Here is a 26,081-nt window from a genome sequence, read left to right on the forward strand (position 1 = left end):
TGTGTGTGTGTGTTGTGTGAGCCCTTGGACTTGTTGGCATGTACAGACACGTTTGTGCGTGTGTTGCTATTTATGGCGTTGTGTCAATCCTCAACGACTTCCTCCTCAAGAGCTCACAGACAGGTTCAGCCAATCCTTGTGAGTGTGTGTGTATGCATGCATACGTGTGTGTGTGTGTGTGTGTGTGTGTGTGTGTGTGTGTGTGTATGTGTGCATGTTAGCATAATGTCATCAGGAGGGGTGGGAGGAATGAGGGAAAGGACAGAGGTTTATGGTAAATCAACCAAACCAAAAGTCACACACTCACCTACCTCACACTCACCCACCCTCCCTCGTTCCCTCCCTCCCTCCCCCCTCTCTCCCTCCCTCACACTCATCCCTCTATCCATCCATCCGTCCAGCCCTGGCGTTGTGTCGCGTCGTGTCCCTGCGTTGGGTCTCTCAGTCCCAGCCGTTGTCCTTGATCATGTGGGCCAGCTCGATGATGAACTTCCCCTCCTTGTACTTTTGGCTGCTCTCAAATGCATGCTCCTACAGGGAGCGGCACGGGGTGGGGAGGGAGGGAGGGAGAGAGAGAGAGAGAGAGAGAGAGAGAGAGAGAGAGAGAGAGAGAGAGAGAGAGAGAACCATGTTAACATTGTTAAGTATTTTCTCAGGGCAGTCTTGTAGCTTCATTATAGAACCCCTTCCTGTCTCTCTTGATCTGTTCTACTGGCTGTGAAGCAGGTTATATAACCATCAGTCAGAGAGAGAGAGAGAGAGAGAGAGAGAGAGAGAGACAGAGAGGAGGGAGAGAAGAGAGAGAGAGAGAGAGAGAGAGAGAGAGAGAGAGAGAGAGAGAGAGAGAGAGAGAGAGAGAGAGAGAGAGAGAGAACACTGCAGGGTAATCTGCGGAGCCAAAACTGCTTATCAAGCATCTATCAGAACACCTTTGTTTTGTTAGTTGTTGTTTTGTTTCTTTACTGCCTGCAGTAGCTTCAACATCTGGTTTAGTCTCTGGTTATCTGGGTAGAGGCAGGAGGTGGCTATATCAGATTAGAAGTGCAGTAGGTCTAGCACAGTCTCTGGAGCGTAACAGTAAGAAGCATTTTGTATAAAAGTATTCTGTACTTCTGTATGACAACTATTAAAGAAACTTGAAACTTGTCAAGTCTCTCTCTATCTCTCTCTCTCTCTCTGTCATATCAAGTGTGTGTGTGTGTGTGTGTGTGTGTATGTGTGTGTGTGTGTGTGTGTGTGTGTGTGTGTGTGCGTGCGTGCGTGCGTGCGTGCGTGTGTGAGAGAACGTATGTGTTTGTTTGCCTGTCCAACTGTATGTGTATTTGTGTTTAGGTGTGTGTTATGCTTTTATAATGTGATCACATGTACAAAATATCTAAGGAAATTAATAAAGGGAAGATGATTAAACAGAAGGTTTTGTAGATACAGTACTGAATTCTGCCATCCGGACCCATGCAATTTGAAATATTATTATAGAATATAGAATATGAGACCTATAAATGACCTTATTATAGCCAACTTGCACACTATGGATCGGGCCAAATCTCCTCTTTCAAATGGCAGAGTTCAATTTGGATTTAGTATCACCAGGCATGCATGAAGAACAGAGAATGAAATCTACTGTATGTACAGTAGGTTTTTTATTCTTGCAACAGCTCCGCCATTTTGAAACTGATTTCAAATCGGATGGTTGCTAAATCCATAGGGGAGACAAACTAACTGCGCTCCAATATATGCCAATAACGTTCAGTTTTGTGGTATATAATCCCGAGTAATAAGAGAATAAAAGAAAATTCATAAGCAAGTCATTTGTTTGAAGGGAGCTAGAAGCCTTTGGGAAGTGTAGTTTAAAAAAATTCCAACGGTCATTGAAAGCTCTGGGTGTTCTCTTCTCAAAATGACTAAAAATTACTACATTCAGTGTCGGCCGCTTTTTCAAAATGGCGGATTTTCGCAATCACAACAACACATTTCAAAAACTAAAATCTCACTAATAACACTTTAACCTATTGGTAAACAAACGTATTGCTGAAAATATACACTATGACTGCTGTTGTGACATGGTTATGTTTACTCTTGAATACGTTTGAAAAAAATTATAATAATTATGTCAGACAGTCTGGAGAGCTTGATTTATGACGTAATGTCATTTTGGGACCGGTACCGGTCCCGTCGGGTTTAAGAGGTTAAGCATGCCACCATGTGCATAAATGCATATACAGGTGTGTGTGTGTGTGTGTGTGTGTGTGTGTGTGTGTGTGTGTGTGTGTGTGTGTGAGTATGTTAGCCAGCACTTAAGCATGCCACCATGTGCACACAGTAAATGCATATACAGGTGTGTGTGTGTGTGTGTGTGTGTGTGTGTGTGTGTGTGTGTGTGAGTGTGAGTGTGAGTGTGAGTGTGAGTGTGTGTGTGTGTGTGTGTGTCAAGTCAAAGTCAAAGATTTCTATTGCCATGTATGGACGAATCCACATTGGAATACAGGTACATGAGCAAAACACTGTGTAAACAGTACAGGAAAAATATGTAAAAACACAGACAGTATAAAATGTTCGCAGACATTCACGTGTCCTGTATTCTCCCACCTCCATGTTGGAGGGAACTGACACATGCCCAACTGTGTTGATATATGGAAGCCCTAGCATGTGAACACAGTCTGCCACAGTGGCGCAGTGGTGGTGCCACGCGGTACCACGCCGTCCCAGCACTTTTCTGAGCAGAAGTACGCGCACGGATGTGCACGCGCGTGCACGCGCATACATAAAAATGCGTTCACAACTTTCACTCGACTCGTCACGCCATGCGCCAAGTACCGGCACTTATCTATCACCTAGTCTTTGCATAACAATAGCATAGCAATAGCATAACAAAGAACGAGAAGTGCAAAACCAAAATACAAGCCCTGTACCAATTGGTGGGGGTTTGCTTGAGCTGTGGAACCTCTCACTATGTGACAAATGGTCCCGACTGGAAGGATGAGACCTTTCTTAAGTTGTGCTTCAGAAGGAAACTGTCCTTCTGTAAACTTAGCCCCTTTCGTGACTGTGATGCATCAGGGGGCTACTGTAAACTGTAAGTTACATTGTTAATTTAGTTTGTATTTACTTTTCTAGTTTAAGTTAATTCAATTAAAGAAATTGTAACTACAATATTGTATCTACAATTACATTTAAAACATTGTTTGTTTTTCAACCATATCTGTTGACAATATAATTTCTTTATATATTGAAGGCTACATCCTGCTACCTTTTTCAGCTTCTCTATTTCAAGGCAATATTTACAAAAACTAAACTAAAACTAGTAATTTCCTATACAAACATGTTTCCTACTATTTATGCATAATAATCATCTGTTCTGTGCGCACGCGAGGGAACATGTATGCGCATGCGCGCGCGTGCACGTGGCGCCATTTAAACAGCGTACAGGCACTTCTGATATTACGACTGCACCCCTGGCCACGCCAACGAGAGGCATGACATACCACCTGTGCTAAGTACGTGGTGCACGTGGAGGATGACAGAGCGTATATCACACCCCGGTGCACAGGAAAGGTGACATGTTCACAGCCCGCGGCTTCCTTCAGGGTGGAGACTAGAGGCCTGCTGGTAGGGCTCTTGGATTGGGCCAAGAAAGTGGTTATGGAAATGAAGTAGGGATGCTCGATACTGGCTTTTTTACCGATACCGATATTGTCCAACTCTTAATTTCCGATACCGATATCAACCGATACCGATATATGCAGGGTTTCCCCCCCCCCAAAAAACGGAATAATTTCAGGTAATTAACATTACATATCTCTTGTTGTGGAATTAACACAACATTATGCATACTTTTGACAATAAATAAAATCAGAATTTGTTCTTACTTGCTTGCCTGGGTAAATAAAGGTTATAGAAATGTAAAAAAAATAATTATAATAATATATATATTTTTTTAAACCGATACCGATATTTTCCGATATCACATTTTAATGCCAATATCGGCCGATAATATCGGTAGGCCGATAATATCGGACATCCCTAAAATGAAGTAAAAATGTGTCAGTATGAAAGTGAATTGAACAGGCAGTGCAGAGCACTGGAGTGGAGCGCTGGCCAAATATTTATTAATAATAAGCCTTGGGCTGATTTCATAGAAAAGAAAAATAACATAATTTTACCCCATCAGAGACATATTGTGTCATTGCAGACAAAGCCCTCTGGTTAATCCATGTCTGTGTGTGTGTGTGTGTGTTTGTGTGTCTCTGTATGTATGTACGTGTGTGTGTGTATGTGTGTTTGTCTGTCTCTGTATGTATGTACGTATGTGTGTGTGTGTTTGTGTGTCTCTGTATGTCTGTGCGTGTGTGTGTGTGTGTGTGTGTATGTGTGTGTGTGTGTGTGTGTGTGTGTGCATGTCTCACGGGTTAAAGCTATAAGGGCCCCATTCTCAGAGGTTCCTCTACCAAAACCACTCTGCCTACTGCCATATCATCATATTACCATTAGGAGCGATGGTATCCAAATTGCATTAATGTACTCTACAATAGCATTAGGGAGCTCTGTAATAACATTACTGCCCTCTATAATAGCATCAGGGGGCTCTATAATACATTTAGAGTGCTCTATAATAGCATTGAGGCGCTCTATAATATCATCAGGGTGCTCTATAATAACTTTAAGGTGCTCTATAATAGCACCAGGGTGCTCTGTAATAGCATTCATGTACTCTATAATAGCATTATGGTGCTCTATAATAGCATTAATGTACTATAATAGCATTAGGGAGCTCTACAACAGCACCAGAGTTCTCTATAATAGTAATAGGGTGCTTTATGATCACATTAGGGTGCTCTATAATAGCATCAGGGTGATCTATAATAGCATCAGGGTGATCTATAATATCAGTAAGGTGCTCTATAATAGCAGTATGGTGCTCTATACTAGCAGTAGGGTGCTCTATACTATCAGTAGGGTGCTCTATACTAGCAGTATGGTGCTCTATAATATCAGTAGGGTGCTCTAGAATAGTATTAATGTGCTCTATAATAGGATATGAGTGATTTATAATAGCACTGGTGTGCTCTATAATAGCATCAGGGTACTCTATAATATCAGTAAGGTGCTCTATAATAGCAGTATGGTGCTCTATACTAGCAGTAGGGTGCTCTATACTATCAGTAGGGTGCTCTATACTAGCAGTATGGTGCTCTATAATATCAGTAGGGTGCTCTAGAATAGTATTAATGTGCTCTATAATAGGATATGGGTGATTTATAATAGCACTGGTGTGCTCTATAATAGCATCAGGGTGCTCTATAATAGGAGCCCACCGTCTCTGAGCCGTGTGTGTGCATGTATTATTAAGTACTCCTGACTCAGCCAAGAGGCGACGCGCAGCAGGGCCACACTCACATATTTCCAGCCAAGCGTTGTCTTGCAGTTCTCACAGTAAATATCAGCTACAGCATGCAGGCCCGTAAGCAGAACCCTCTCTTCTGCAGGACCACACCCCACGTTAACCCTGAGAGGGGGGAGAGAGAGAGAGAGAGAGAGAGAGAGAGAGAGAGAGAGAGAGAGAGAGAGAGAGAGAGAGAGACAGAGAGAGAGAGAGAGAGAGAGAGAGGTGGTGAGTGTAGGGTGAGGTAAAGGGAGAGAGAGAGAGAGAGAGAGAGAGAGAGAGGTGGTGAGTGTAGGGTGAGGTAAAGGGAGAGAGAGAGAGAGAGAGAGAGAGAGAGAGAGAGAGAGAGAGAGAGGTGGTGAGTGTAGGGTGAGGTAAAGGGAGAGAGAGAGAGAGGTGGTGAGTGTAGGGTGAGGTAAAGGGAGAGAGAGAGAGAGAGAGAGAGAGAGAGAGAGAGAGAGAGAGAGAGAGAGAGAGAGAGAGAGAGAAAGGTAGAGAAAAACAAAGGTAAACAGTGAGATAGACATGTGGAAACGTAAAGAGAGAGAGAAAGGTAGAGAAAGAGAAAGAGAGACAGATAGAAAGGTAGAGAAAGAGAGACAGATACAAGGTATAGAAAGAAACAGATAGAAAGGTAGAGAAAAAAAGAGACAGATAGAAAGGTAGCGAAAGAGAGGCGGATAGAAAGGTAGAGAGAGAGAAAGAGAGACAAATAGAAAGGTAGAGAGACAGATAGAAAGGTAGAGAGAGAAAGAGACAGACAGAAAGGTTGAGAAAGAGAGCGTGCAGGTGGCTGGGTTTTCAACATGTTCAGTTGCATGTATGGCCTCCTCCACCCACTCACACAGTGAATACTGATAAACCAAGCCAGGGCACTAGGCCATGCAGCTAGATACCAACAGCCCTGTTTTCACACTCGATTCCCCTGGATAATGACAGCGCTCCAGGGCATGCTTTGGTTCCGTCTTCACTAGGGCTTTAAAAAAATAAATACTAAAACGATTTTGAATGGCATTTGAATTATCACTAGGCTGTGTGTGTCTGAATAAGTGATTATTTGATTATTCAATGTAGAACTTGATAAACAACTTTAACATTTGACAGTTGATCCCCCAACCCTCCCACCCCCTTGTCTCTTCATATGTTTGACAAATAAGTAATAATGTAACCCTTCACCCTTCAGATGAACAACCATATAAGTCCATTTTGAAATTTGTTGGAACGCTCATGTATTTGCAGTTGTAAAGTCAATCCAAATACACTTAGAATTACATCTTCATAGGGCGGCTGGGTGGCGCAGCAGAGATTGCGCTCGTCACCAATGCAAGAGACTCCGGTCTTGAATCCGGGTGTCAGCATTGCCTCCGGCTTGGGCCGGCCGTCATACTGGCTCAATTAGCAGAGTCAGCGGGTGGAAGTCGATGGGTGGTAATTTGGACGTTGTGGACAGCGACTCCTACAGGTCGGTTGGGGGACGCCTGCACAGCAGAGACAGGAAGTGGCGGGGGTAGTGTGAGCCTCCAACACGTTACACCTCGCCAATGAGAGTCCGCGCTGGCAGGTGAAAAGATGTGACAGGCTGCCTCCTCGTGTACCGGAGGGGACACGTGATGCAAGGCTTCTATCCTCCCTACAACCGACCAGTGGGGGGCATAGTCGAGCAACGTTCAAGACAGGGGAGGGGAGAATTGGAAACACGAAATTGGGATGGGAGAAAAATAGAAAAGAAGGAGAAGAAAGTGGATCAAAAAAAATTATTACATCTTTATATAATAAAGTACTCAACCTCTACTGTCTTTAACTATGAATGAACACAACACTATAACTTTTTTTTTTATCTACTTTTTTCTCCCATTTTCTATTTTTCTCCCATCCCAATTTTCGTATCGTCCAATTCTACCCTCCCCTGTCTCGAACGCTGTTAGGCCATGCCTCCCACAAGCCGGCTGCAATGTGGACCAAGCCTTGCATCACGTGTCCCCTCCGATACTCGAGGAAGCAGCCGTCGCATCTTTTCACCTGCACAGCGCAATCTCTCAGCAGCGAGGGTCTGCGTGGGAGGGCACGCCGCCCCCGTCGCTTCCTGATTCTGCTGCGCAGGCGCACCAACCGACCTGTAGGAGTCACTGACCACAACGTCCGATCCCCACCCATCAGCTTTCCCACCCCTAACACTGCCAATTGTGTTAGTATGAACGACCAGCCAAGCTGATAGCAATGCGGAGAGCTGGGCTCGAACCCAGCGTCTCCTGCATTGGTGGCGAGCGCCTTGCCCACTGCGCCACCTAGCCGCCCCACATCTAACTTACCATCTTTACATAATCAAGTTTGACAACATTGTTCATCTGAAAACTTAACACAGAGTTATATGATTCTTCATCTGAGGTACTCAATGGACCTAGCTCAAACCCTGCCCTTTTTTCTTGATCTTCCAATTACAACAGTTGCTTCCCTCGGTCCGAGGACTGAGCAGCTGTTGTGATTGGATGATCAAGAAAAGAGGACGGAGCTTGAGATAGGTCCATTGTTATTTGCTTGGAAAGAACTAAAAGCCATCCCTATGCTCCACATCTGTAAGTGTATTGATCAGACTACAAACAAAACGAGTGTTGAACTCCAAGTAAACAATGTTCATGCCTAGCAAAGCCCATTAGAGTTGACTGACAGAAACAGAGAAACACAGAATAAATATCTTCATTCACTGAAACTATAGAATAAAAGCTAGAATTGTGCACATCTCAAATTATGATCCTATTGTACAGGGATAGTTCTGTTTTTTGGAACCCTAGTTCTATTTGTACAGATAGGAGTTGGACCCCATTGACTTTGCATTAGTTTGTGGCTAACTAGCCAGAGCTAGTATGAGGAACAGCATGGATTGTGCTGAGAAAGGACTCTACTGATCAACAACATTATTGGTGAGTAGTTAGGGCTAGGGTTTCAAACTTCTGTAGAATCTGTTATGTCATCAAACAGTGACCTCTAGGCAAAAGAGCTCTGCTTGGTATTGCACTTTTCTTTTTGGTCTGATGTTTGGGTTGGAGTTTAGTAACTTATTATACTTTCTCCAGTCCTCTCTTTACAGAGCATGAGGTGTGACCAGCAATAGCAACCCCGCCCCTATACCCATTCAAATCCAACCCACACACCAGACCAAAACAAGACATGTAAACATAACGTGCATAACGATATTTTCTCTGCATCTTTTTCATTGATTTGACCAAGGATTTTGATTTGGTCAACCACTACCTTCTTATAGATAAACCTTATGCTGTTGGTGTCACGAAATGCTTTACTTTGATTTAATTTCTACAGAAAAGCATGTGTTGTCATACAAGGAAGCAAATCTGATACATTAGTTCAACAACGAGGAGTGCCTCAAGGCTCAACTCTTGGTCCACTTCTTTTTTCCATTTTTATTAATGACCTTCCCTTGATTTATTCAGAAAATTGAAAAAGTTCAGAAATATTATACATTTTATTTTGTGTTCAACGTTATGCAAATGGTAATATACACACCCAAATGTATAATTTATTACAGATTGAATCAGTTCTCCAGTCTAACTCAAAGTGCTTTACAAAGTACATAGTGGAAATGGCCTCCTTCACCACCACTGTGTAACACCCGACCTTGGGCTATGCAGGCTCAATGGCTGCCATTCACTGGTACCAGGCACACATCACACTACACAATGGCTGAAAGGCTCAGAAGACAGGGATTGATATCAGCCAACTGGGACCTCGGTTTAATGTCTCATCCGCAGACATACAGTATGTATACATTGCATACATTACAAGAAATGTATACATTATAATTATCCTCACTATACTATATAAAACAGTTCATGGTACTTTTCTCTTCTAATTATGAATTGACATTCTATACAGCACCATTTTTATGTTGCTGCAGCTCTAAGTAAATAGCTAAGAAAGCTTTTATGTTTAAAGTAACACACCAAAATTATGGGAACTGCCGTCTTCTCCAGAGTCAGACAAGATAGATACCAATTACCTCTCTGTGTGTTCGGTAGAAAGATATCCAGCTGCAAGCTAGCCTAGCCTCTTTGTGCTAAATTACAGTAGGCTAGCTTGCAGCCAGATAGTTTTCTACTGAATGCACAGTAGATATTGTTAATTGGTATCCATCTTCTTGTCTGACTCTGGAGAAGATGGTAAGCACATTTCCCATAATGTTGGTGTGTTCCTTTAAACCTCCCTCTGATTGGAATAATCTATCTGTAAATATTATATCCATATCGTCTTTCCAACTGTTCAAAAATGTCCTGTCTTCTTATTATGTGATTAGTAGATGTCTATTATAACACCTCTATAATTATGTTTTATAACTTACTTAATTACTTAATGCTATCACTGACGTGAATATTTTTCTAGAACCTATGAATGAATAACATATGATCTGCTGATTTTGTATGTCTTACTATTTGAAATGTATTACTTTTGTTTTGTTTGTCTGTTTTGTATGTCATCATTTGTATCATCTAATTATGTTGTTGTTATTTTTGTTTTGTTGTTTTGTGAGAAAATTAGATGGTTCATCTCAAGGGCTTATTCCTAATAAAGAATTTGAAATATCAAGTCAGGTTATTTTGTCTAGAGATAGCTGTTTGATGGTATTACAGATTCTACCTTTAACAACAGAATAAATATAGTGAAGCCTTAAATTCAACTTGAATATTCACAGTATTTTAGTATCTAAAATCAGGTGCAAATGAAACGGTTGCAAAGAGACTGTGAGAATGCAGCCATACAGATACTCACACTGAGTTGAACAGGTATGCCCTGCCCTGACTCCCCTGGAACGACTAGAGAGAGAGAGAGAGAGAGAGAGAGAGAGAGAGAGAGAGAGAGAGAGAGAGAGAGAGAGTTATAGAAAGAGAATAAAAGGGAAGGCAATTACATAAATATAATCACATTACTGTAATACTTCCAATAATAGCCCAGATGCATTTGCCTCAGCAACCAAAATGACCGGAGATGGACCATGATCTCATCTGCACATGAAATATCCAGATAACATTACTAAGTTCTGTATGCAGTCCTACAGACTCCTACAGTATCCTGTTTCAACGTTAAAACCAACAATACTTTTTTCTCTCTCTATCTTCTCTTAATTATTGTATCAATCTAGATAAATATTCTCGATCCGTTTCATTTTGTATCGTTTTAGTTTGTTTGTTTGCTTTACAAATGTAACCCATTCCTGTAAACATTGGAAGTGTTGAATTGTTAATGAATGGTGATTCATTATTGTTTTTGATGTATGCATATAGTATATAGTATTAGACCATAATAAAAACAATACAATATACTTTTAGATAGCGTAAACTATCGTTAGATTTGATAAGGTGTGTGTTGAACGCCAGCCTACAGTATATTTGCCAAACGAAGAAGACCCCTCAGGCTCCTCTATCAGACACCAGCTATTAAAATCATATTTTGTTTTCATAATCGTTGGTAACTGAAAATACAATTAAATTAAAAGCCCAGCCCTAGGAGGGGGGAGGGGGGGCTTGCATTTGCAGAATCTGCAATTAGCTTACAAAACAGATTTAATATACATTCTATTTTATAATTCAAATAAATCAATTTCAGGCACTGTTGGAACCAAATGAAAGTGTAGATCATACTTCTTGAGGTCTTCGTTGAGGGATAGGATAGGTTAGGTTAGGGGGTGTCGTTCCATTGTGGGTTTGTGAAGCCTATTGAGACATGTAATGTGATTTTTGGACTATCTACTTGAGTAGTAAAGTTCTCACAAAGTTCTCTCCCAAAACGACATAGTGCACCTTTAATGTCTATCTGTTCCTGATGCTCACTCTGACTCGCATTGGCTTTGCGTACAAGTGAGGAGGATTTGATGATAGCGTAGAAAAAGTGATAGTCATCATCCATAATCACACTCACTAACCAGTATATAACATATTCCAACCACAGCCACTGGTGTGCCAGTCAAAAGTAAATATACAGATGTGTTAGTTTATTTACTAATACAACAGGCATGACTCTACAGAACACTGTAGCAGTATTCATAGTGTTCTCAACATGGCACAATGCCATAAACACAGCTCATTAGTCACGGTTGTTATTTAATGATACTCCAAAAAGGTGGGCTGCTGCTATTTAATTGTGGGTCTCTCAGAAACCTTTGTGGCGATACTTGCATCCAAGAACATTTTGTTTTGAAAATGCTGAGCAAAGATGGGGGAAACCCACTGCAGCCCAGTCTCCCCCATCTGTCAGTTCCTGACTTCCATTTTCACAGTGTGTAATAATTAGCCGTCTCAAAAGTTTCTCTCTTGCTGTTACCATGGGCAACAACCAGCAGCTGGTAAGATGAGTCACTCCGCCGGAGCATGGCAGAGCCCCCCCCCCCCCCCCCCCCCCCTGCGTGCTAGCACATGCCAGTGGCCGGGCGGTTACCTTGGAGATGAGCTCGTCGTGGTTGGCCAGGTGAGCTCGACAGTGGATGCAGCTGTAGGTTCTGTGACAGCTAGGCAGGTAGGCCTGGAAGGTCTTGGAGCGCGTCATCCTGACCATGGGCGGGGTGGGCGGGCGGTGCAAGAAGGGGCTGCCGGCCCAGGTCGGCTCGCAGGGGAAGCACCGCAGCACGCAGGTGAGGGCCGTGGTGGGCGGCGGGGAGGGAGGCAACACACCTGGGGAGGGAGGAGGGGGAGAACGCTCACACCTGGTTTCTTAAAACCAAAACGTGGTCAATAGCTACTGCTGCTGGCGTGTTCCCTAACGTGACACGAGTAGGAAAAAAAGGCTTTTTAATGAGGCCTAGTTCCCCCTCAGGGGCTACAGACTAAAACGTCTCATCCATGCCCTGGGTTGTAAACGTTTAAGAGCCTCTTGTATGACAGACCGGACATCCTCCATACAATCAAACTATAAAAGAAGGAAGGGTCATTACGTCAGAATACCAGCGTCTATTGTTTTATTGTGGATCCCCATTAGTCTACACCAAAGTGAGACTACTCTTCCTGATTTTTTTTTTTGTTTTAACTTTTTTTTAAACATACATTTGTTCCTTACCATTGTTATATTTCTGGGTATTTTATTCCAATAAGCAACTGCTCTATACATTACCGTCAGAGCATTTGTTTTTGGTAGAGGTAAAGTAAAGCATGAATCTAATGCTTGCCTTGTGCTATATCTATATCCATGTCTCATATTAGTTGGTTGTTCTATGCTCTGCTTGGTGACAGACTTTGGTGCCAGTTCAAGTGAAGCCTGTATTCAAATAAAATATATGCCAGCTATTAGAGGAAATATACATCAACCAATATATCAAACAATGCAACAAATTGCAGATGATTCTGACATCCAAAGTAATAACCTGTTTAAATGAGGAGTTGGCCCATTCAACTCAATGTTGGCCCAAGTGAATGTTTCCACATTTGGCACCAATGTGCGTTCATGCACTACACAGTGACGTAATGACCCTTCCTTCTTTTATAGTTTCCTTGCCCCCATACAGGAAACAAACCCTCCACCTAGTGAGCCAAGGGGAAACAGACCCTCCACCTAGTGAGCCAAGGGGAAACAGACCCTCCACCTAGTGAGCCAAGGGGAAACAGACCCTCCACCTAGTGAGCCAAGGGGAATCAAACCCTCCACCTAGTGAGCCAAGGGGAAACAGACCCTCCACCTAGTGAGCCAAGGGGAATCAAACCCTCCACCTAGTGAGCCAAGGGGAAACAGACCCTCCACCTAGTGAGCCAAGGGGAAACAGACCCTCCACCTAGTGAGCCAAGGGGAATCAAACCCTCCACCTAGTGAGCCAAGGGGAATCAAACCCTCCACCTAGTGAGCCAAGGGGAATCAGACCCTCCACCTAGTGAGCCAAGGGGAATCAAACCCTCCACCTAGTGAGCCAAGGGGAATCAAACCCTCCACCTAGTGAGCCAAGGGGAATCAGACCCTCCACCTAGTCAGTATATAACTGTGGGACTCATTGGGTTAGGGTCAGGCGTGATATGTCCCTATGCCATAAATGTCATGTATGTTGTGTATGTCATAAATGTCTATATGAATTGAAAATGGGGGACCCTGATGGAAACAAGACAAACGTCTTTCTCAGGTCTGCATCCCCTTAACAATTGTGTGTATTGAGCTGTACTGTATTGTACCCATTCTGCAATCTGTTAAATACAGTTTTCATTCATTCATTCATTCAGGTCTCCAGTGACGTTAGGGTTATGATAAGGATAGTTTTTTTGTGGTGAAAACGGTGTAGCTTGGCGAAAGGGTGACAACCCAGTGGAGTGGGCGGGACCATCTCCATTAACTCGTATTCACACTTTGTTTTTGTGCTAGCTCACTCTTTCAATACCCATAATATGCTAGCAGGATACACCTCACATTCAGTTGTTTCCGTATCTAAAGGGTGCAGTTAGGCTAATCTGCTTAGCCAAGCACAACAGGGGGGATCTTGCCATGATCAGTTTATGATTTCCTAATAGACAGAGCCCTTAAAATACTTGTTGGGGCGCCCCAGTGGCTGAGTAGATTAGCAGGCTGGCCTGGAAAACAGTCCCATGGGGATTAGAGGGCGACAGTGGCTCAGGAGGTAGAGAGCGGTCGCCTGGTAATCTGAAGGTTCCCGGTTCGACCCCGGCTCCTCCCTTGACATGGTTGCCTCCGCTGTTGGTGTGAATATATGGGAGAATGTGAGGTATAAGTTGCAAAGCGCTTTGAATAAAAGAGCTTTGTACAACAGTTAGATCCAACCAAGTAATTTGCATTATAACAGCACTGGGACTTTTAACTATACGTATCACTCCGCCACACAGGTGTTCTATTAATAACCGTTAATTAGGCAACGGTCCAAGTTCAAGAGTGCAGTTGTGTAATTAGTTGTTGGCACGGCTGCAACCGAATCACAGCCGTGCTGATATTCAATATCACAGCATGGCATCGAGTGTAATTTTGCTTAAATATAAATGCAGTCCGTCTAACATTCCATGTAGAGCCAGAGGGGGACAAGTACTGTAGGTTTTGCTTAACTTTCCTATGACAGCAAAAACACTGATAGACTTGTGTATGCTGTCCTTGTTGAATTCCAGTTGAATCCTTCGATGTTTCATGATTATACTAATATAATTTGATATACAGAGGTATTTTTGTCCCTAAAATGCCTAAATTCAGAGAAGATATTCCTTTATTGATCCCCTTGGGGAAATTCAGGCATCATATCAGCATGGGGGGCGGAGGGGGGGTACAGGTAGTAGAAGAAAACTGTTTAGTGAGCAGAATCACCCTCATTCCATTTCCTGTCTCCCCACGGACAATAAGATAAAAATAATACCATTCTGAAAACACCAGGGGTGTTTGCCCAGTCTTCATCTGGGTTCTTAAGGCTGCATTATGCAGTCTCGGGGGAGGGTTGTTTACATTTGCAGATCCCGTGAGTAGTTTACAAAAACATATTTACTGTACATGTAATTAAGCATTACATCACGCGCAGGAGTGGTTTGTGAACAATAAACCATGCCTAGGGGTGGTCGTTAGACCCCCGTAGGCATGGTTTATTGTTCACAAATCACGACTGCAAGTGGTGTAAAGCTTTTATACAACTGCCACATTCATCCAACCTTATTTCTATACAATAAACACACATTAATCGAAGATTTATTGAAAAAACCATCCGCCAGAAAAAGTAGTTCCCACAACTACAAAAAAGACAATTTGCCTCCATGTGGAAGCAGATCGGAAGTGCATCCAACCAACTAACACATCCAACTGTGTATTATTGGAATGATTGATTGAAAATTTTATTACCAGATGCAGAATGGGTACAATACAGTACGGCTCAATACACACAATTGTTAAGGGAATGCAGACCTACTTTCCATAGAACTTCATTCTTAGATGCTTCTATAGAAAGTAGGTAAAACAAATTAAAAAGTTTTCTTTGCCCTATAGGAAAAAAACGTTTTCTTCGCCCTATTCTTTTATTTATTTTTTTAAACCTACTGTAGAGGGCCTAAACTTAACCAGTTGGAAACCAAGCATACAGTAATAAAATTAGCAATCAATCAATCAATCAATCAACTCAATAGGCCATGCTCACTTAGAACAGCGCAGCACCCAGCTCTCTCTCAGTCTGACTATCCCCCGCGTTGCAGGCAGAGTGTGTGTGTGTGTGTGTGCGTGTGTGTGTGTGTGTGTGTGTGTGTGTGTGTGTGTGTGGGGGGGGGTGTGTGGCGGTGGGTGGAGACTAGAGCGAGCGCTGACAGTCGAAAGGCAAAAGAAATTGAAAAAAAAATTGAAAATTAATCAATCAATCAATCCGCGATTTTTCTTTTGTTACAGAATGATTCAAGACCCATCAATTACATCATCCAACATTGTTTAAACGACTAAGACATTCGCTGTAACAGAATCGCTTGATATTTAGTCGTTTAGTCGCTATCAACATATCCATTTGTAAAGATTATTGTCCACCTTCTTGTGATCCGGCGGATTGATGTGATGTGATTCGGTTGTGGGCGGGTCCTGGGCCAGCAAGCGTGGACTGATCGCAATACATACGTGTAAATGGACTGTTTCAGCCAATCAGAATCGAGAAATTTGCATGCCGTTGTATAATTATTATTATTCCATCTTATGGATCATCAATCAAAATAAAAATCCATTTGAGGCACAGTGAACCAAACGTAAGCCTAGAATATGTTTGTAAACTAAATTGGCGATTCCGGCCTTTGTCAATAAAAGCAGTGAAACATTAGAATGTCTTTCCACTCTCTCCCAAAGCTACACGGTGCCCCTTTAAGTTGATCCATTGTTTTTATCTGTTTTTTTATTTTAATTTTTTTTTATCTTTTCTCCCCTCCTTTTTCCTCCGTTTTTCTCCCATCCCAATGTTAGTCGTTATGCCAATTCCCAATCCCCTTCCTGGTCGCTGCGCACCTACCCCCTACGGTCGGTCTGGGAGAGTGGAGGCTATCACATGCTTCCTCCGACACATGTGTAGCCAATCAACCGCTTCTTTTCACCTGGCAGCGCGGACTCTCACTGAGAGAGTGTAACGTGTGGAAGGATCACACTACCCCCTTAGATCCTTTCCTCGCTGAGCAGGCGCCCCGACCGAACTGTAGGAGTCGCTGTTTACAACGACCAGGACCCACCCACCAGCTTTCCCACCCCTAACACTGCCAATTGTGTTAGTATGAACGACCAGCCAAGCTGGTAGCAATGCCGAGAGCTGGGCTCGAACCCAGCATCTCTTGCACTAGTGGCGAGCGCCTTGCCCACTGCGCCACTTAGCCGCCCTTATCTGTTTATTTTTAATCATTTTTCCCACCCCGACTCTCTGGCTCCTAGCCCCTGACTCTCTGGCTCCTAGCCCCTGACTCTCTGGCTCCTAGTCACTGACTCTCTGGCTCCTAGTCCCTGACTCTCTGGCTCCTAGCCCCTGACTCTCTGGCTCCTAGCCCCTGACTCTCTGGCTCCTAGTCCCTGACACTCTGGCTCCTAGCCCCTGACTCTCTTGCTCCTAGCCCCCGACTCGCTGGCTCCTAGCCCCTGGCCTCTGCCATGTGTTCTGTGACTACATGGTCTGAATATGACTTATGGTGACTTTGTTATTCTGTCACATGATGACTAGGTCCTCATTTTCCGCTCTTACCAAAAAAGGTATTGTGGTGGTGTGATGGTAGAGTGATGGTAGAGTGATGGTAGAGTGATGGTGGTGTGATGGTAGAGTGATGGTGGTGTGATGGTAGAGTGATGGTGGTGTGATGGTGGTGTGATGGTAGAGTGATGGTAGAGTGATGGTGGTGTGATGGTAGTGTGATGGTAGAGTGATGGTAGAGTGATGGTAGTGTGATGGTAGAGTGATGGTAGTGTGATGGTGGTGTGATGGTGGTGTGATGGTAGAGTGATGGTAGAGTGATGGTGGTGTGATGGTAGTGTGATGGTAGTGTGATGTTAGAGTGATGGTGGTGTGATGGTAGAGTGATGGTGGTGTGATGGTAGAGTGATGGTAGAGTGATAGTAGAGTGATGGTGGTGTGATGGTGGTGTGATGGTAGAGTGATGGTAGAGTGATGGTAGAGTGATGGTAGTGTGATGGTAGAGTGGTGGTAGTGTGATGGTTTCAAGTTTCAAGTTTCTTTAATAGTTGTCATACAGAAGTACAGAATACTTTTGTACAAAATGCTTCTTACTGTTGCGCTCCAGAGACTGTGCATGACAAGATAAGTATGAAATAAAAACATAGTAAAAATTAGAAGTAAAAAAAGAGGTCACAGTGTTCAGTTTAGACATATGTACAATGTTCGTAGACGTAGTTACCATACAATATACAATACTGTGCAGTGTACTAATATACAATACTATATAGTGCAAGGCATAAATGGACGAGGTGCAGTTTAGGTACAATTCACAGTAGGTGTACGAGTTGTAGTGCAAATCCTTTATCAATAAATATAAAGTGTAAGTGTGTTTGTGTGATCTAAAGTGTGGAGAGTGGGTGCTGCAGTGTGTTGTTTGTTTGAGTGAGTGTGTGCGTGTGGGTGTGTGTGCTGTGTGCATTTGATGGTTGTTGCATAGTGATTATTGTTCGTTTAGCGATTATTGTTCGTTTAGCAGCCTGATGGCCTGGGGATAGAAGCTCCTTCTGAGTCTTTCTGTGCTCGCCATAAGACTCCGGTATCGCTTGCCTGACGGCAGCAGTTCAAAGAGGCAGTTGTTCGGGTGGCTCGAGTCCTTAATAATTCTCTTAGCCTTCCCCTTGCACCGCTTGTTGTAAATGTTCTGGAGGGTGGGAAGCCCCCCTCTAATTGTGCGTTCGGCTGAACGTGTCACTCTTTGTAGTCTGCTACGGTCTTTTGCAGTGCTATTCCCAAACCAGGAGGTGATGTTGCCGGTCAGGATGCTCTCTATTGTACATGAGTAGAAGTTCCTAAGGATCTTCTGACTGACTTGGAACTTGGTGGTGTGATGGTGGTGTGATGGTAGAGTGATGGTAGAGTGATGGTGGTGTGATGGTGGTGTGATGGTAGAGTGATGGTAGAGTGATGGTAGTGTGATGGTAGAGTGGTGGTAGTGTGATGGTGGTGTGATGGTGGTGTGATGGTAGAGTGATGGTAGAGTGATGGTGGTGTGATGGTGGTGTGATGGTAGAGTGCTGGTAGAGTGATGGTAGTGTGATGGTAGTGTGATGGTGGTGTGATGGTAGAGTGATGGTGGTGTGATGGTAGAGTGATGGTAGAGTGATGGTGGTGTGATGGTGGTGTGATGGTAGAGTGATGGTAGTGTGATGGTGGTGTGATGGTAGAGTGATGGTGGTGTGATGGTAGAGTGATGGTAGAGTGATGGTGGTGTGATGGTAGAGTGATGGTGGTGTGATGGTGGTGTGATGGTAGAGTGATGGTAGTGTGATGGTGGTGTGATGGTAGTGTGATGGTGGTGTGATGGTGGTGTGATGGTGGTGTGATGGTAGAGTGATGGTGGTGTGATGGTGGTGTGATGGTAGAGTGATGGTAGAGTGATGGTGGTGTGATGGTAGAGTGATGGTAGAGTGATGGTAGTGTGATGGTGGTGTGATGGTAGAGTGATGGTGGTGTGATGGTAGAGTGATGGTAGTGTGATGGTGGTGTGATGGTAGAGTGATGGTAGTGTGATGGTAGAGTGATGGTGGTGTGATGGTGGTGTGATGGTAGAGTGATGGTAGAGTGATGGTGGTGTGATGGTAGAGTGATGGTAGAGTGATGGTAGAGTGATGGTGGTGTGATGGTGGTGTGATGGTAGAGTGATGGTGGTGTGATGGTGGTGTGATGGTAGAGTGATGGTAGTGTGATGGTGGTGTGATGGTAGAGTGATGGTAGTGTGATGGTAGAGTGATGGTAGAGTGATGGTGGTGTGATGGTAGAGTGATGGTAGAGTGATGGTAGAGTGATGGTGGTGTGATGGTAGAGTGATGGTAGAGTGATGGTAGAGTGATGGTGGTGTGATGGTAGAGTGATGGTAGAGTGATGGTAGAGTGATGGTGGTGTGATGGTAGAGTGATGGTAGTGTGATGGTAGAGTGATGGTGGTGTGATGGTAGAGTGATGGTAGAGTGATGGTGGAGTGCTGGTAGAGTGATGGTGGTGTGATGGTAGAGTGATGGTGGTGTGATGGTAGAGTGATGGTAGTGTGATGGTAGAGTGATGGTGGTGTGATGGTAGAGTGATGGTAGAGTGATGGTGGAGTGCTGGTAGAGTGATGGTGGTGTGATGGTAGAGTGATGGTGGTGTGATGGTAGAGTGATGGTAGTGTGATGGTAGAGTGATGGTAGAGTGATGGTGGAGTGCTGGTAGAGTGATGGTGGTGTGATGGTAGAGTGATGGTGGTGTGATGGTAGAGTGATGGTGGTGTGATGGTAGAGTGATGGTAGAGTGATGGTGGAGTGCTGGTAGAGTGATGGTGGTGTGATGGTAGAGTGATGGTAGAGTGATGGTAGTGTGATGGTAGAGTGATGGTAGAGTGATGGTGGTGTGATGGTAGAGTGATGGTAGAGTGATGGTAGAGTGATGGTAGAGTGATGGTAGAGTGATGGTAGAGTGATGGTGGTGTGATGGTAGAGTGATGGTAGAGTGATGGTGGTGTGATGGTAGAGTGATGGTAGTGTGATGGTAGAGTGATGGTGGTGTGATGGTAGAGTGATGGTAGAGTGATGGTGGTGTGATGGTAGAGTGATGGTAGTGTGATGGTAGAGTGATGGTAGAGTGATGGTGGTGTGATGGTAGAGTGATGGTAGAGTGATGGTAGAGTGATGGTAGAGTGATGGTGGTGTGATGGTAGAGTGATGGTAGTGTGATGGTAGAGTGATGGTAGTGTGATGGTAGAGTGATGGTAGAGTGATGGTAGTGTGATGGTAGAGTGATGGTAGAGTGATGGTGGTGTGATGGTAGAGTGATGGTAGAGTGATGGTAGTGTGATGGTAGAGTGATGGTGGTGTGATGGTAGAGTGATGGTAGAGTGATGGTAGAGTGATGGTGGTGTGATGGTAGAGTGATGGTGGTGTGATGGTGGTGTGATGGTAGAGTGATGGTAGAGTGATGGTAGAGTGATGGTAGAGTGATGGTAGAGTGATGGTGGTGTGATGGTAGAGTGATGGTAGAGTGATGGTAGTGTGATGGTGGTGTGATGGTAGAGTGATGGTAGAGTGATGGTAGTGTGATGGTAGAGTGATGGTAGAGTGATGGTAGTGTGATGGTGGTGTGATGGTGGTGTGATGGTAGAGTGATGGTAGTGTGATGGTGGTGTGATGGTAGAGTGATGGTAGAGTGATGGTAGAGTGATGGTAGAGTGATGGTAGAGTGATGGTGGTGTGATGGTAGAGTGATGGTGGTGTGATGGTAGAGTGATGGTAGAGTGATGGTGGAGTGCTGGTAGAGTGATGGTGGTGTGATGGTAGAGTGATGGTAGAGTGATGGTAGTGTGATGGTAGAGTGATGGTGGTGTGATGGTAGAGTGATGGTGGTGTGATGGTAGAGTGATGGTAGAGTGATGGTGGAGTGCTGGTAGAGTGATGGTGGTGTGATGGTAGAGTGATGGTAGAGTGATGGTGGTGTGATGGTAGAGTGATGGTAGAGTGATGGTGGTGTGATGGTAGAGTGATGGTAGAGTGATGGTAGAGTGATGGTAGTGTGATGGTAGAGTGATGGTAGAGTGATGGTGGTGTGATGGTAGTGTGATGGTAGAGTGATGGTAGAGTGATGGTGGTGTGATGGTAGAGTGATGGTAGTGATGGTAGAGTGATGGTGGTGTGATGGTGGTGTGATGGTAGAGTGATGGTAGAGTGATGGTAGAGTGATGGTGGTGTGATGGTAGTGTGATGGTAGAGTGATGGTAGAGTGATGGTGGTGTGATGGTAGAGTGATGGTGGTGTGATGGTAGAGTGATGGTAGAGTGATGGTAGTGTGATGGTGGTGTGATGGTAGAGTGATGGTAGAGTGATGGTAGAGTGATGGTTGAGTGATGGTAGAGTGATGGTAGAGTGATGGTGGTGTGATGGTAGAGTGATGGTGGTGTGATGGTAGAGTGATGGTAGAGTGATGGTGGAGTGCTGGTAGAGTGATGGTGGTGTGATGGTAGAGTGATGGTAGAGTGATGGTAGTGTGATGGTAGAGTGATGGTGGTGTGATGGTAGAGTGATGGTGGTGTGATGGTAGAGTGATGGTAGAGTGATGGTGGAGTGCTGGTAGAGTGATGGTGGTGTGATGGTAGAGTGATGGTAGAGTGATGGTGGTGTGATGGTAGAGTGATGGTAGAGTGATGGTGGTGTGATGGTAGAGTGATGGTAGTGTGATGGTAGAGTGATGGTAGAGTGATGGTGGTGTGATGGTAGTGTGATGGTAGAGTGATGGTAGAGTGATGGTGGTGTGATGGTAGAGTGATGGTAGAGTGATGGTAGAGTGATGGTGGTGTGATGGTGGTGTGATGGTAGAGTGATGGTAGAGTGATGGTAGAGTGATGGTGGTGTGATGGTAGTGTGATGGTAGAGTGATGGTAGAGTGATGGTGGTGTGATGGTAGAGTGATGGTGGTGTGATGGTAGAGTGATGGTAGAGTGATGGTAGTGTGATGGTGGTGTGATGGTAGAGTGATGGTAGAGTGATGGTAGAGTGATGGTAGAGTGATGGTAGAGTGATGGTGGTGTGATGGTAGAGTGATGGTGGTGTGATGGTAGAGTGATGGTAGAGTGATGGTGGAGTGCTGGTAGAGTGATGGTGGTGTGATGGTAGAGTGATGGTAGAGTGATGGTAGTGTGATGGTAGAGTGATGGTGGTGTGATGGTAGAGTGATGGTGGTGTGATGGTAGAGTGATGGTAGAGTGATGGTGGAGTGCTGGTAGAGTGATGGTGGTGTGATGGTAGAGTGATGGTAGAGTGATGGTGGTGTGATGGTAGAGTGATGGTAGAGTGATGGTGGTGTGATGGTAGAGTGATGGTAGAGTGATGGTAGAGTGATGGTAGTGTGATGGTAGAGTGATGGTAGAGTGATGGTGGTGTGATGGTAGTGTGATGGTAGAGTGATGGTAGAGTGATGGTGGTGTGATGGTAGAGTGATGGTAGAGTGATGGTAGAGTGATGGTGGTGTGATGGTGGTGTGATGGTAGAGTGATGGTAGAGTGATGGTAGAGTGATGGTGGTGTGATGGTAGTGTGATGGTAGAGTGATGGTAGAGTGATGGTGGTGTGATGGTAGAGTGATGGTGGTGTGATGGTAGTGTGATGGTAGAGTGATGGTGGTGTGATGGTGGTGTGATGGTAGAGTGATGGTAGAGTGATGGTGGTGTGATGGTAGTGTGATGGTAGTGTGATGGTAGAGTGATGGTAGAGTGATGGTAGAGTGATGGTGGTGTGATGGTAGAGTGATGGTAGAGTGATGGTAGTGTGATGGTAGAGTGATGGTAGAGTGATGGTGGTGTGATGGTAGAGTGATGGTAGAGTGATGGTAGAGTGATGGTGGTGTGATGGTAGAGTGATGGTAGAGTGATGGTAGAGTGATGGTAGAGTGATGGTGGTGTGATGGTAGAGTGATGGTAGAGTGATGGTAGAGTGATGGTGGTGTGATGGTGGTGTGATGGTAGAGTGATGGTAGAGTAATGGTAGAGTGATGGTAGAGTGATGGTGGTGTGATGGTAGTGTGATGGTAGAGTGATGGTAGAGTGATGGTGGTGTGATGGTAGAGTGATGGTAGAGTGATGGTAGTGTGATGGTAGAGTGATGGTAGAGTGATGGTAGTGTGATGGTAGAGTGATGGTAGAGTGATGGTAGTGTGATGGTAGAGTGATGGTAGAGTGATGGTGGTGTGATGGTAGAGTGATGGTGGTGTGATGGTAGAGTGATGGTAGTGTGATGGTAGAGTGATGGTGGTGTGATGGTAGTGTGATGGTAGAGTGATGGTAGAGTGATGGTGGTGTGATGGTAGAGTGATGGTAGAGTGATGGTAGTGTGATGGTAGAGTGATGGTAGAGTGATGGTAGTGTGATGGTAGAGTGATGGTAGAGTGATGGTGGTGTGATGGTAGAGTGATGGTAGAGTGATGGTAGTGTGATGGTAGAGTGATGGTAGAGTGATGGTGGTGTGATGGTAGAGTGATGGTAGAGTGATGGTAGAGTGATGGTAGAGTGATGGTAGAGTGATGGTAGAGTGCTGGTGGTGTGATGGTGGTGTGATGGTAGTGTGATGGTAGAGTGATGGTGGTGTGATGGTAGAGTGATGGTAGAGTGATGGTGGTGTGAGGGTAGAGTGATGGTAGTGTGATGGTAGAGTGATGGTGGTGTGATGGTAGAGTGATGGTAGAGTGATGGTGGAGTGCTGGTGGTGTGATGGTAGAGTGATGGTGGTGTGATGGTAGAGTGATGGTAGTGTGATGGTAGAGTGATGGTGGTGTGATGGTAGAGTGATGGTAGAGTGATGGTGGAGTGCTGGTAGAGTGATGGTGGTGTGATGGTAGAGTGATGGTGGTGTGATGGTAGAGTGATGGTGGAGTGCTGGTAGAGTGATGGTGGTGTGATGGTAGAGTGATGGTAGAGTGATGGTGGTGTGATGGTAGAGTGATGGTGGTGTGATGGTAGAGTGATGGTGGTGTGATGGTAGAGTGATGGTAGAGTGATGGTAGAGTGATGGTAGAGTGCTGGTGGTGTGATGGTGGTGTGATGGTATAGTGATGGTAGAGTGATGGTGGTGTGATGGTAGAGTGATGGTAGAGTGATGGTAGAGTGATGGTAGAGTGATGGTAGAGTGATGGTGGTGTGATGGTAGAGTGATGGTAGAGTGATGGTAGAGTGATGGTGGTGTGATGGTGGTGTGATGGTAGAGTGATGGTAGAGTGATGGTGGTGTGATGGTGGTGTGATGGTAGAGTGATGGTAGAGTGATGGTAGAGTGATGGTAGAGTGATGGTAGAGTGATGGTGGTGTGATGGTGGTGTGATGGTAGAGTGATGGTAGAGTGATGGTAGAGTGATGGTAGAGTGATGGTAGAGTGATGGTGGTGTGATGGTAGAGTGATGGTAGTGTGATGGTGGTGTGTTGGTAGAGTGATGGTAGAGTGATGGTAGAGTGATGGTGGTGTGATGGTAGAGTGATGGTGGTGTGATGGTAGAGTGATGGTAGAGTGATGGTAGAGTGATGGTGGTGTGATGGTAGAGTGATGGTAGAGTGATGGTGGTGTGATGGTAGTGTGATGGTGGTGTGATGGTAGAGTGATGGTGGTGTGATGGTAGTGTGATGGTGGTGTGGTGGTAGAGTGATGGGGATGTGGTGGTAGAGTGATGGGGGTGTGGTGGTGGTGTGATGGTGTGTAGTGATGGGGGTGTGGTGGTAGAGTGATGGTGTGTAGTGGTGGTGGTGTGGTGGTCATTTCTGTTTCACTGTGGTACCGGCCATTGTATAGATAATGTACCACACACAAAATTATTGTGGTTCTTCAGTGGTTCTTTGGAGGTGGTTGAGGTGCAGCACCTTTAATGATAAGGAGGTTCTCCCATGATTACAAGCCAAATAACCACTTTTAGTGCTATTTAGCATAATTTTTGTTACGAGTGCATGATACTGCCATGGTAAAAGTGATGTTATCGCTATGGCAGGCTACCACCTTTGTACTTAAATTATACCATGGTATAATCCAATTTAAAACATGATAGTCATGGTATTTACAATAATTTTGGTGACCAAAGAAATTATGGAAATACCATACTTTCTGGGAAATCTATACTTTATATTCCAGAAATACCATGATCTGTCTTTCTGAGATATGACGTCACCATAGCATCTGAAACACTAAGAAAAAGCAGGAACGAGAGTGGCATATCTCTCTGTGACGTTATGACTGATGTGAAATAAACACAATGCTCTGTGACGTCATGACTGATGTGAAATAAACACAATGCTCTGTGACGTCATGACTGATGTGAAATAAACACAATGCTCTGTGACGTCATGACTGATGTGAAATAAACACATTGCTTGTGCTGCAGTAAGATGATATGAGTTTGTAAAGTCAGAGAAAGGCTGATTAAAGGGTCCAGCAGCAGGGAGGGACGGCCTGCAGTGAGACATGTCCTTGTTTTCTCTCTGCCAGCGGCGTGGGATCTGGGCCCCTGACACACACACACACACACACACACACATACACACACACACACACACACACACGCATACAGTTACACACACACACACATACACACACACGCAAATACACACACACACACACACACACACACACCGTGATGTCAGAGACAAAGACACACACACACACCGTGATGTCAGAGACAAAGACACACACACACACCGTGATGTCACAGAGACAAAGACACACACATACACACACACACACATGTACACACGCAAACACACACACCATGCTGTCACAGAGACAAAGACACACACACACATGCACACACGCAAACACACACACACACACCGTGGTGTCACAGAGACAAAGACAAAGACACAAAGACAAAGACACACACACTCCTAATGTTTAACCCAAAGCGTACTCTTTCCGTGGTCATTTTAGGTCAGAGTGAGGATAAAGGGGAGGCTTATAGCGGCAGAAACTCAAGCCCTGATCTGTAACATCTAGCCCTGGAGGACCGGTGCCCTCCGAGAGCAGCGAGCACCACAGGACCTGCTGAAGCAGTTAAAGCTGCACCGAGCCGCTTTCAGGGAGAGGAGGATCG

The 26,081-nt window shown here is 44.6% G+C and overlaps 1 protein-coding gene across 1 annotated transcript in view; it reads right to left on the reverse strand.

Annotated features, from left to right (window-relative positions):
* Positions 1–384: 384 nt before the first annotated feature.
* ypel2b (yippee-like 2b) overlaps positions 385–26,081 on the reverse strand; it is a 29,578-nt gene continuing 3,881 nt past the window's right edge. The window contains exons 2-5 of the mRNA XM_084318219.1: positions 11,822–12,054; positions 10,160–10,203; positions 5,395–5,503; positions 385–531 (exon numbers count right to left, since the gene is read on the reverse strand). Of these exons, the coding sequence (XP_084174345.1) occupies positions 442–531; positions 5,395–5,503; positions 10,160–10,203; positions 11,822–11,938 (360 nt within the window). The 5' untranslated portion in view covers positions 11,939–12,054 and the 3' untranslated portion in view covers positions 385–441. The remainder of the gene's footprint in view (positions 532–5,394; positions 5,504–10,159; positions 10,204–11,821; positions 12,055–26,081) is intronic.

Source organism: Notolepis coatsorum (assembly GCF_963971535.1).
Source record: "Notolepis coatsorum genome assembly, chromosome: 1".
Lineage (NCBI taxonomy): Eukaryota > Metazoa > Chordata > Actinopteri > Aulopiformes > Paralepididae > Notolepis > Notolepis coatsorum.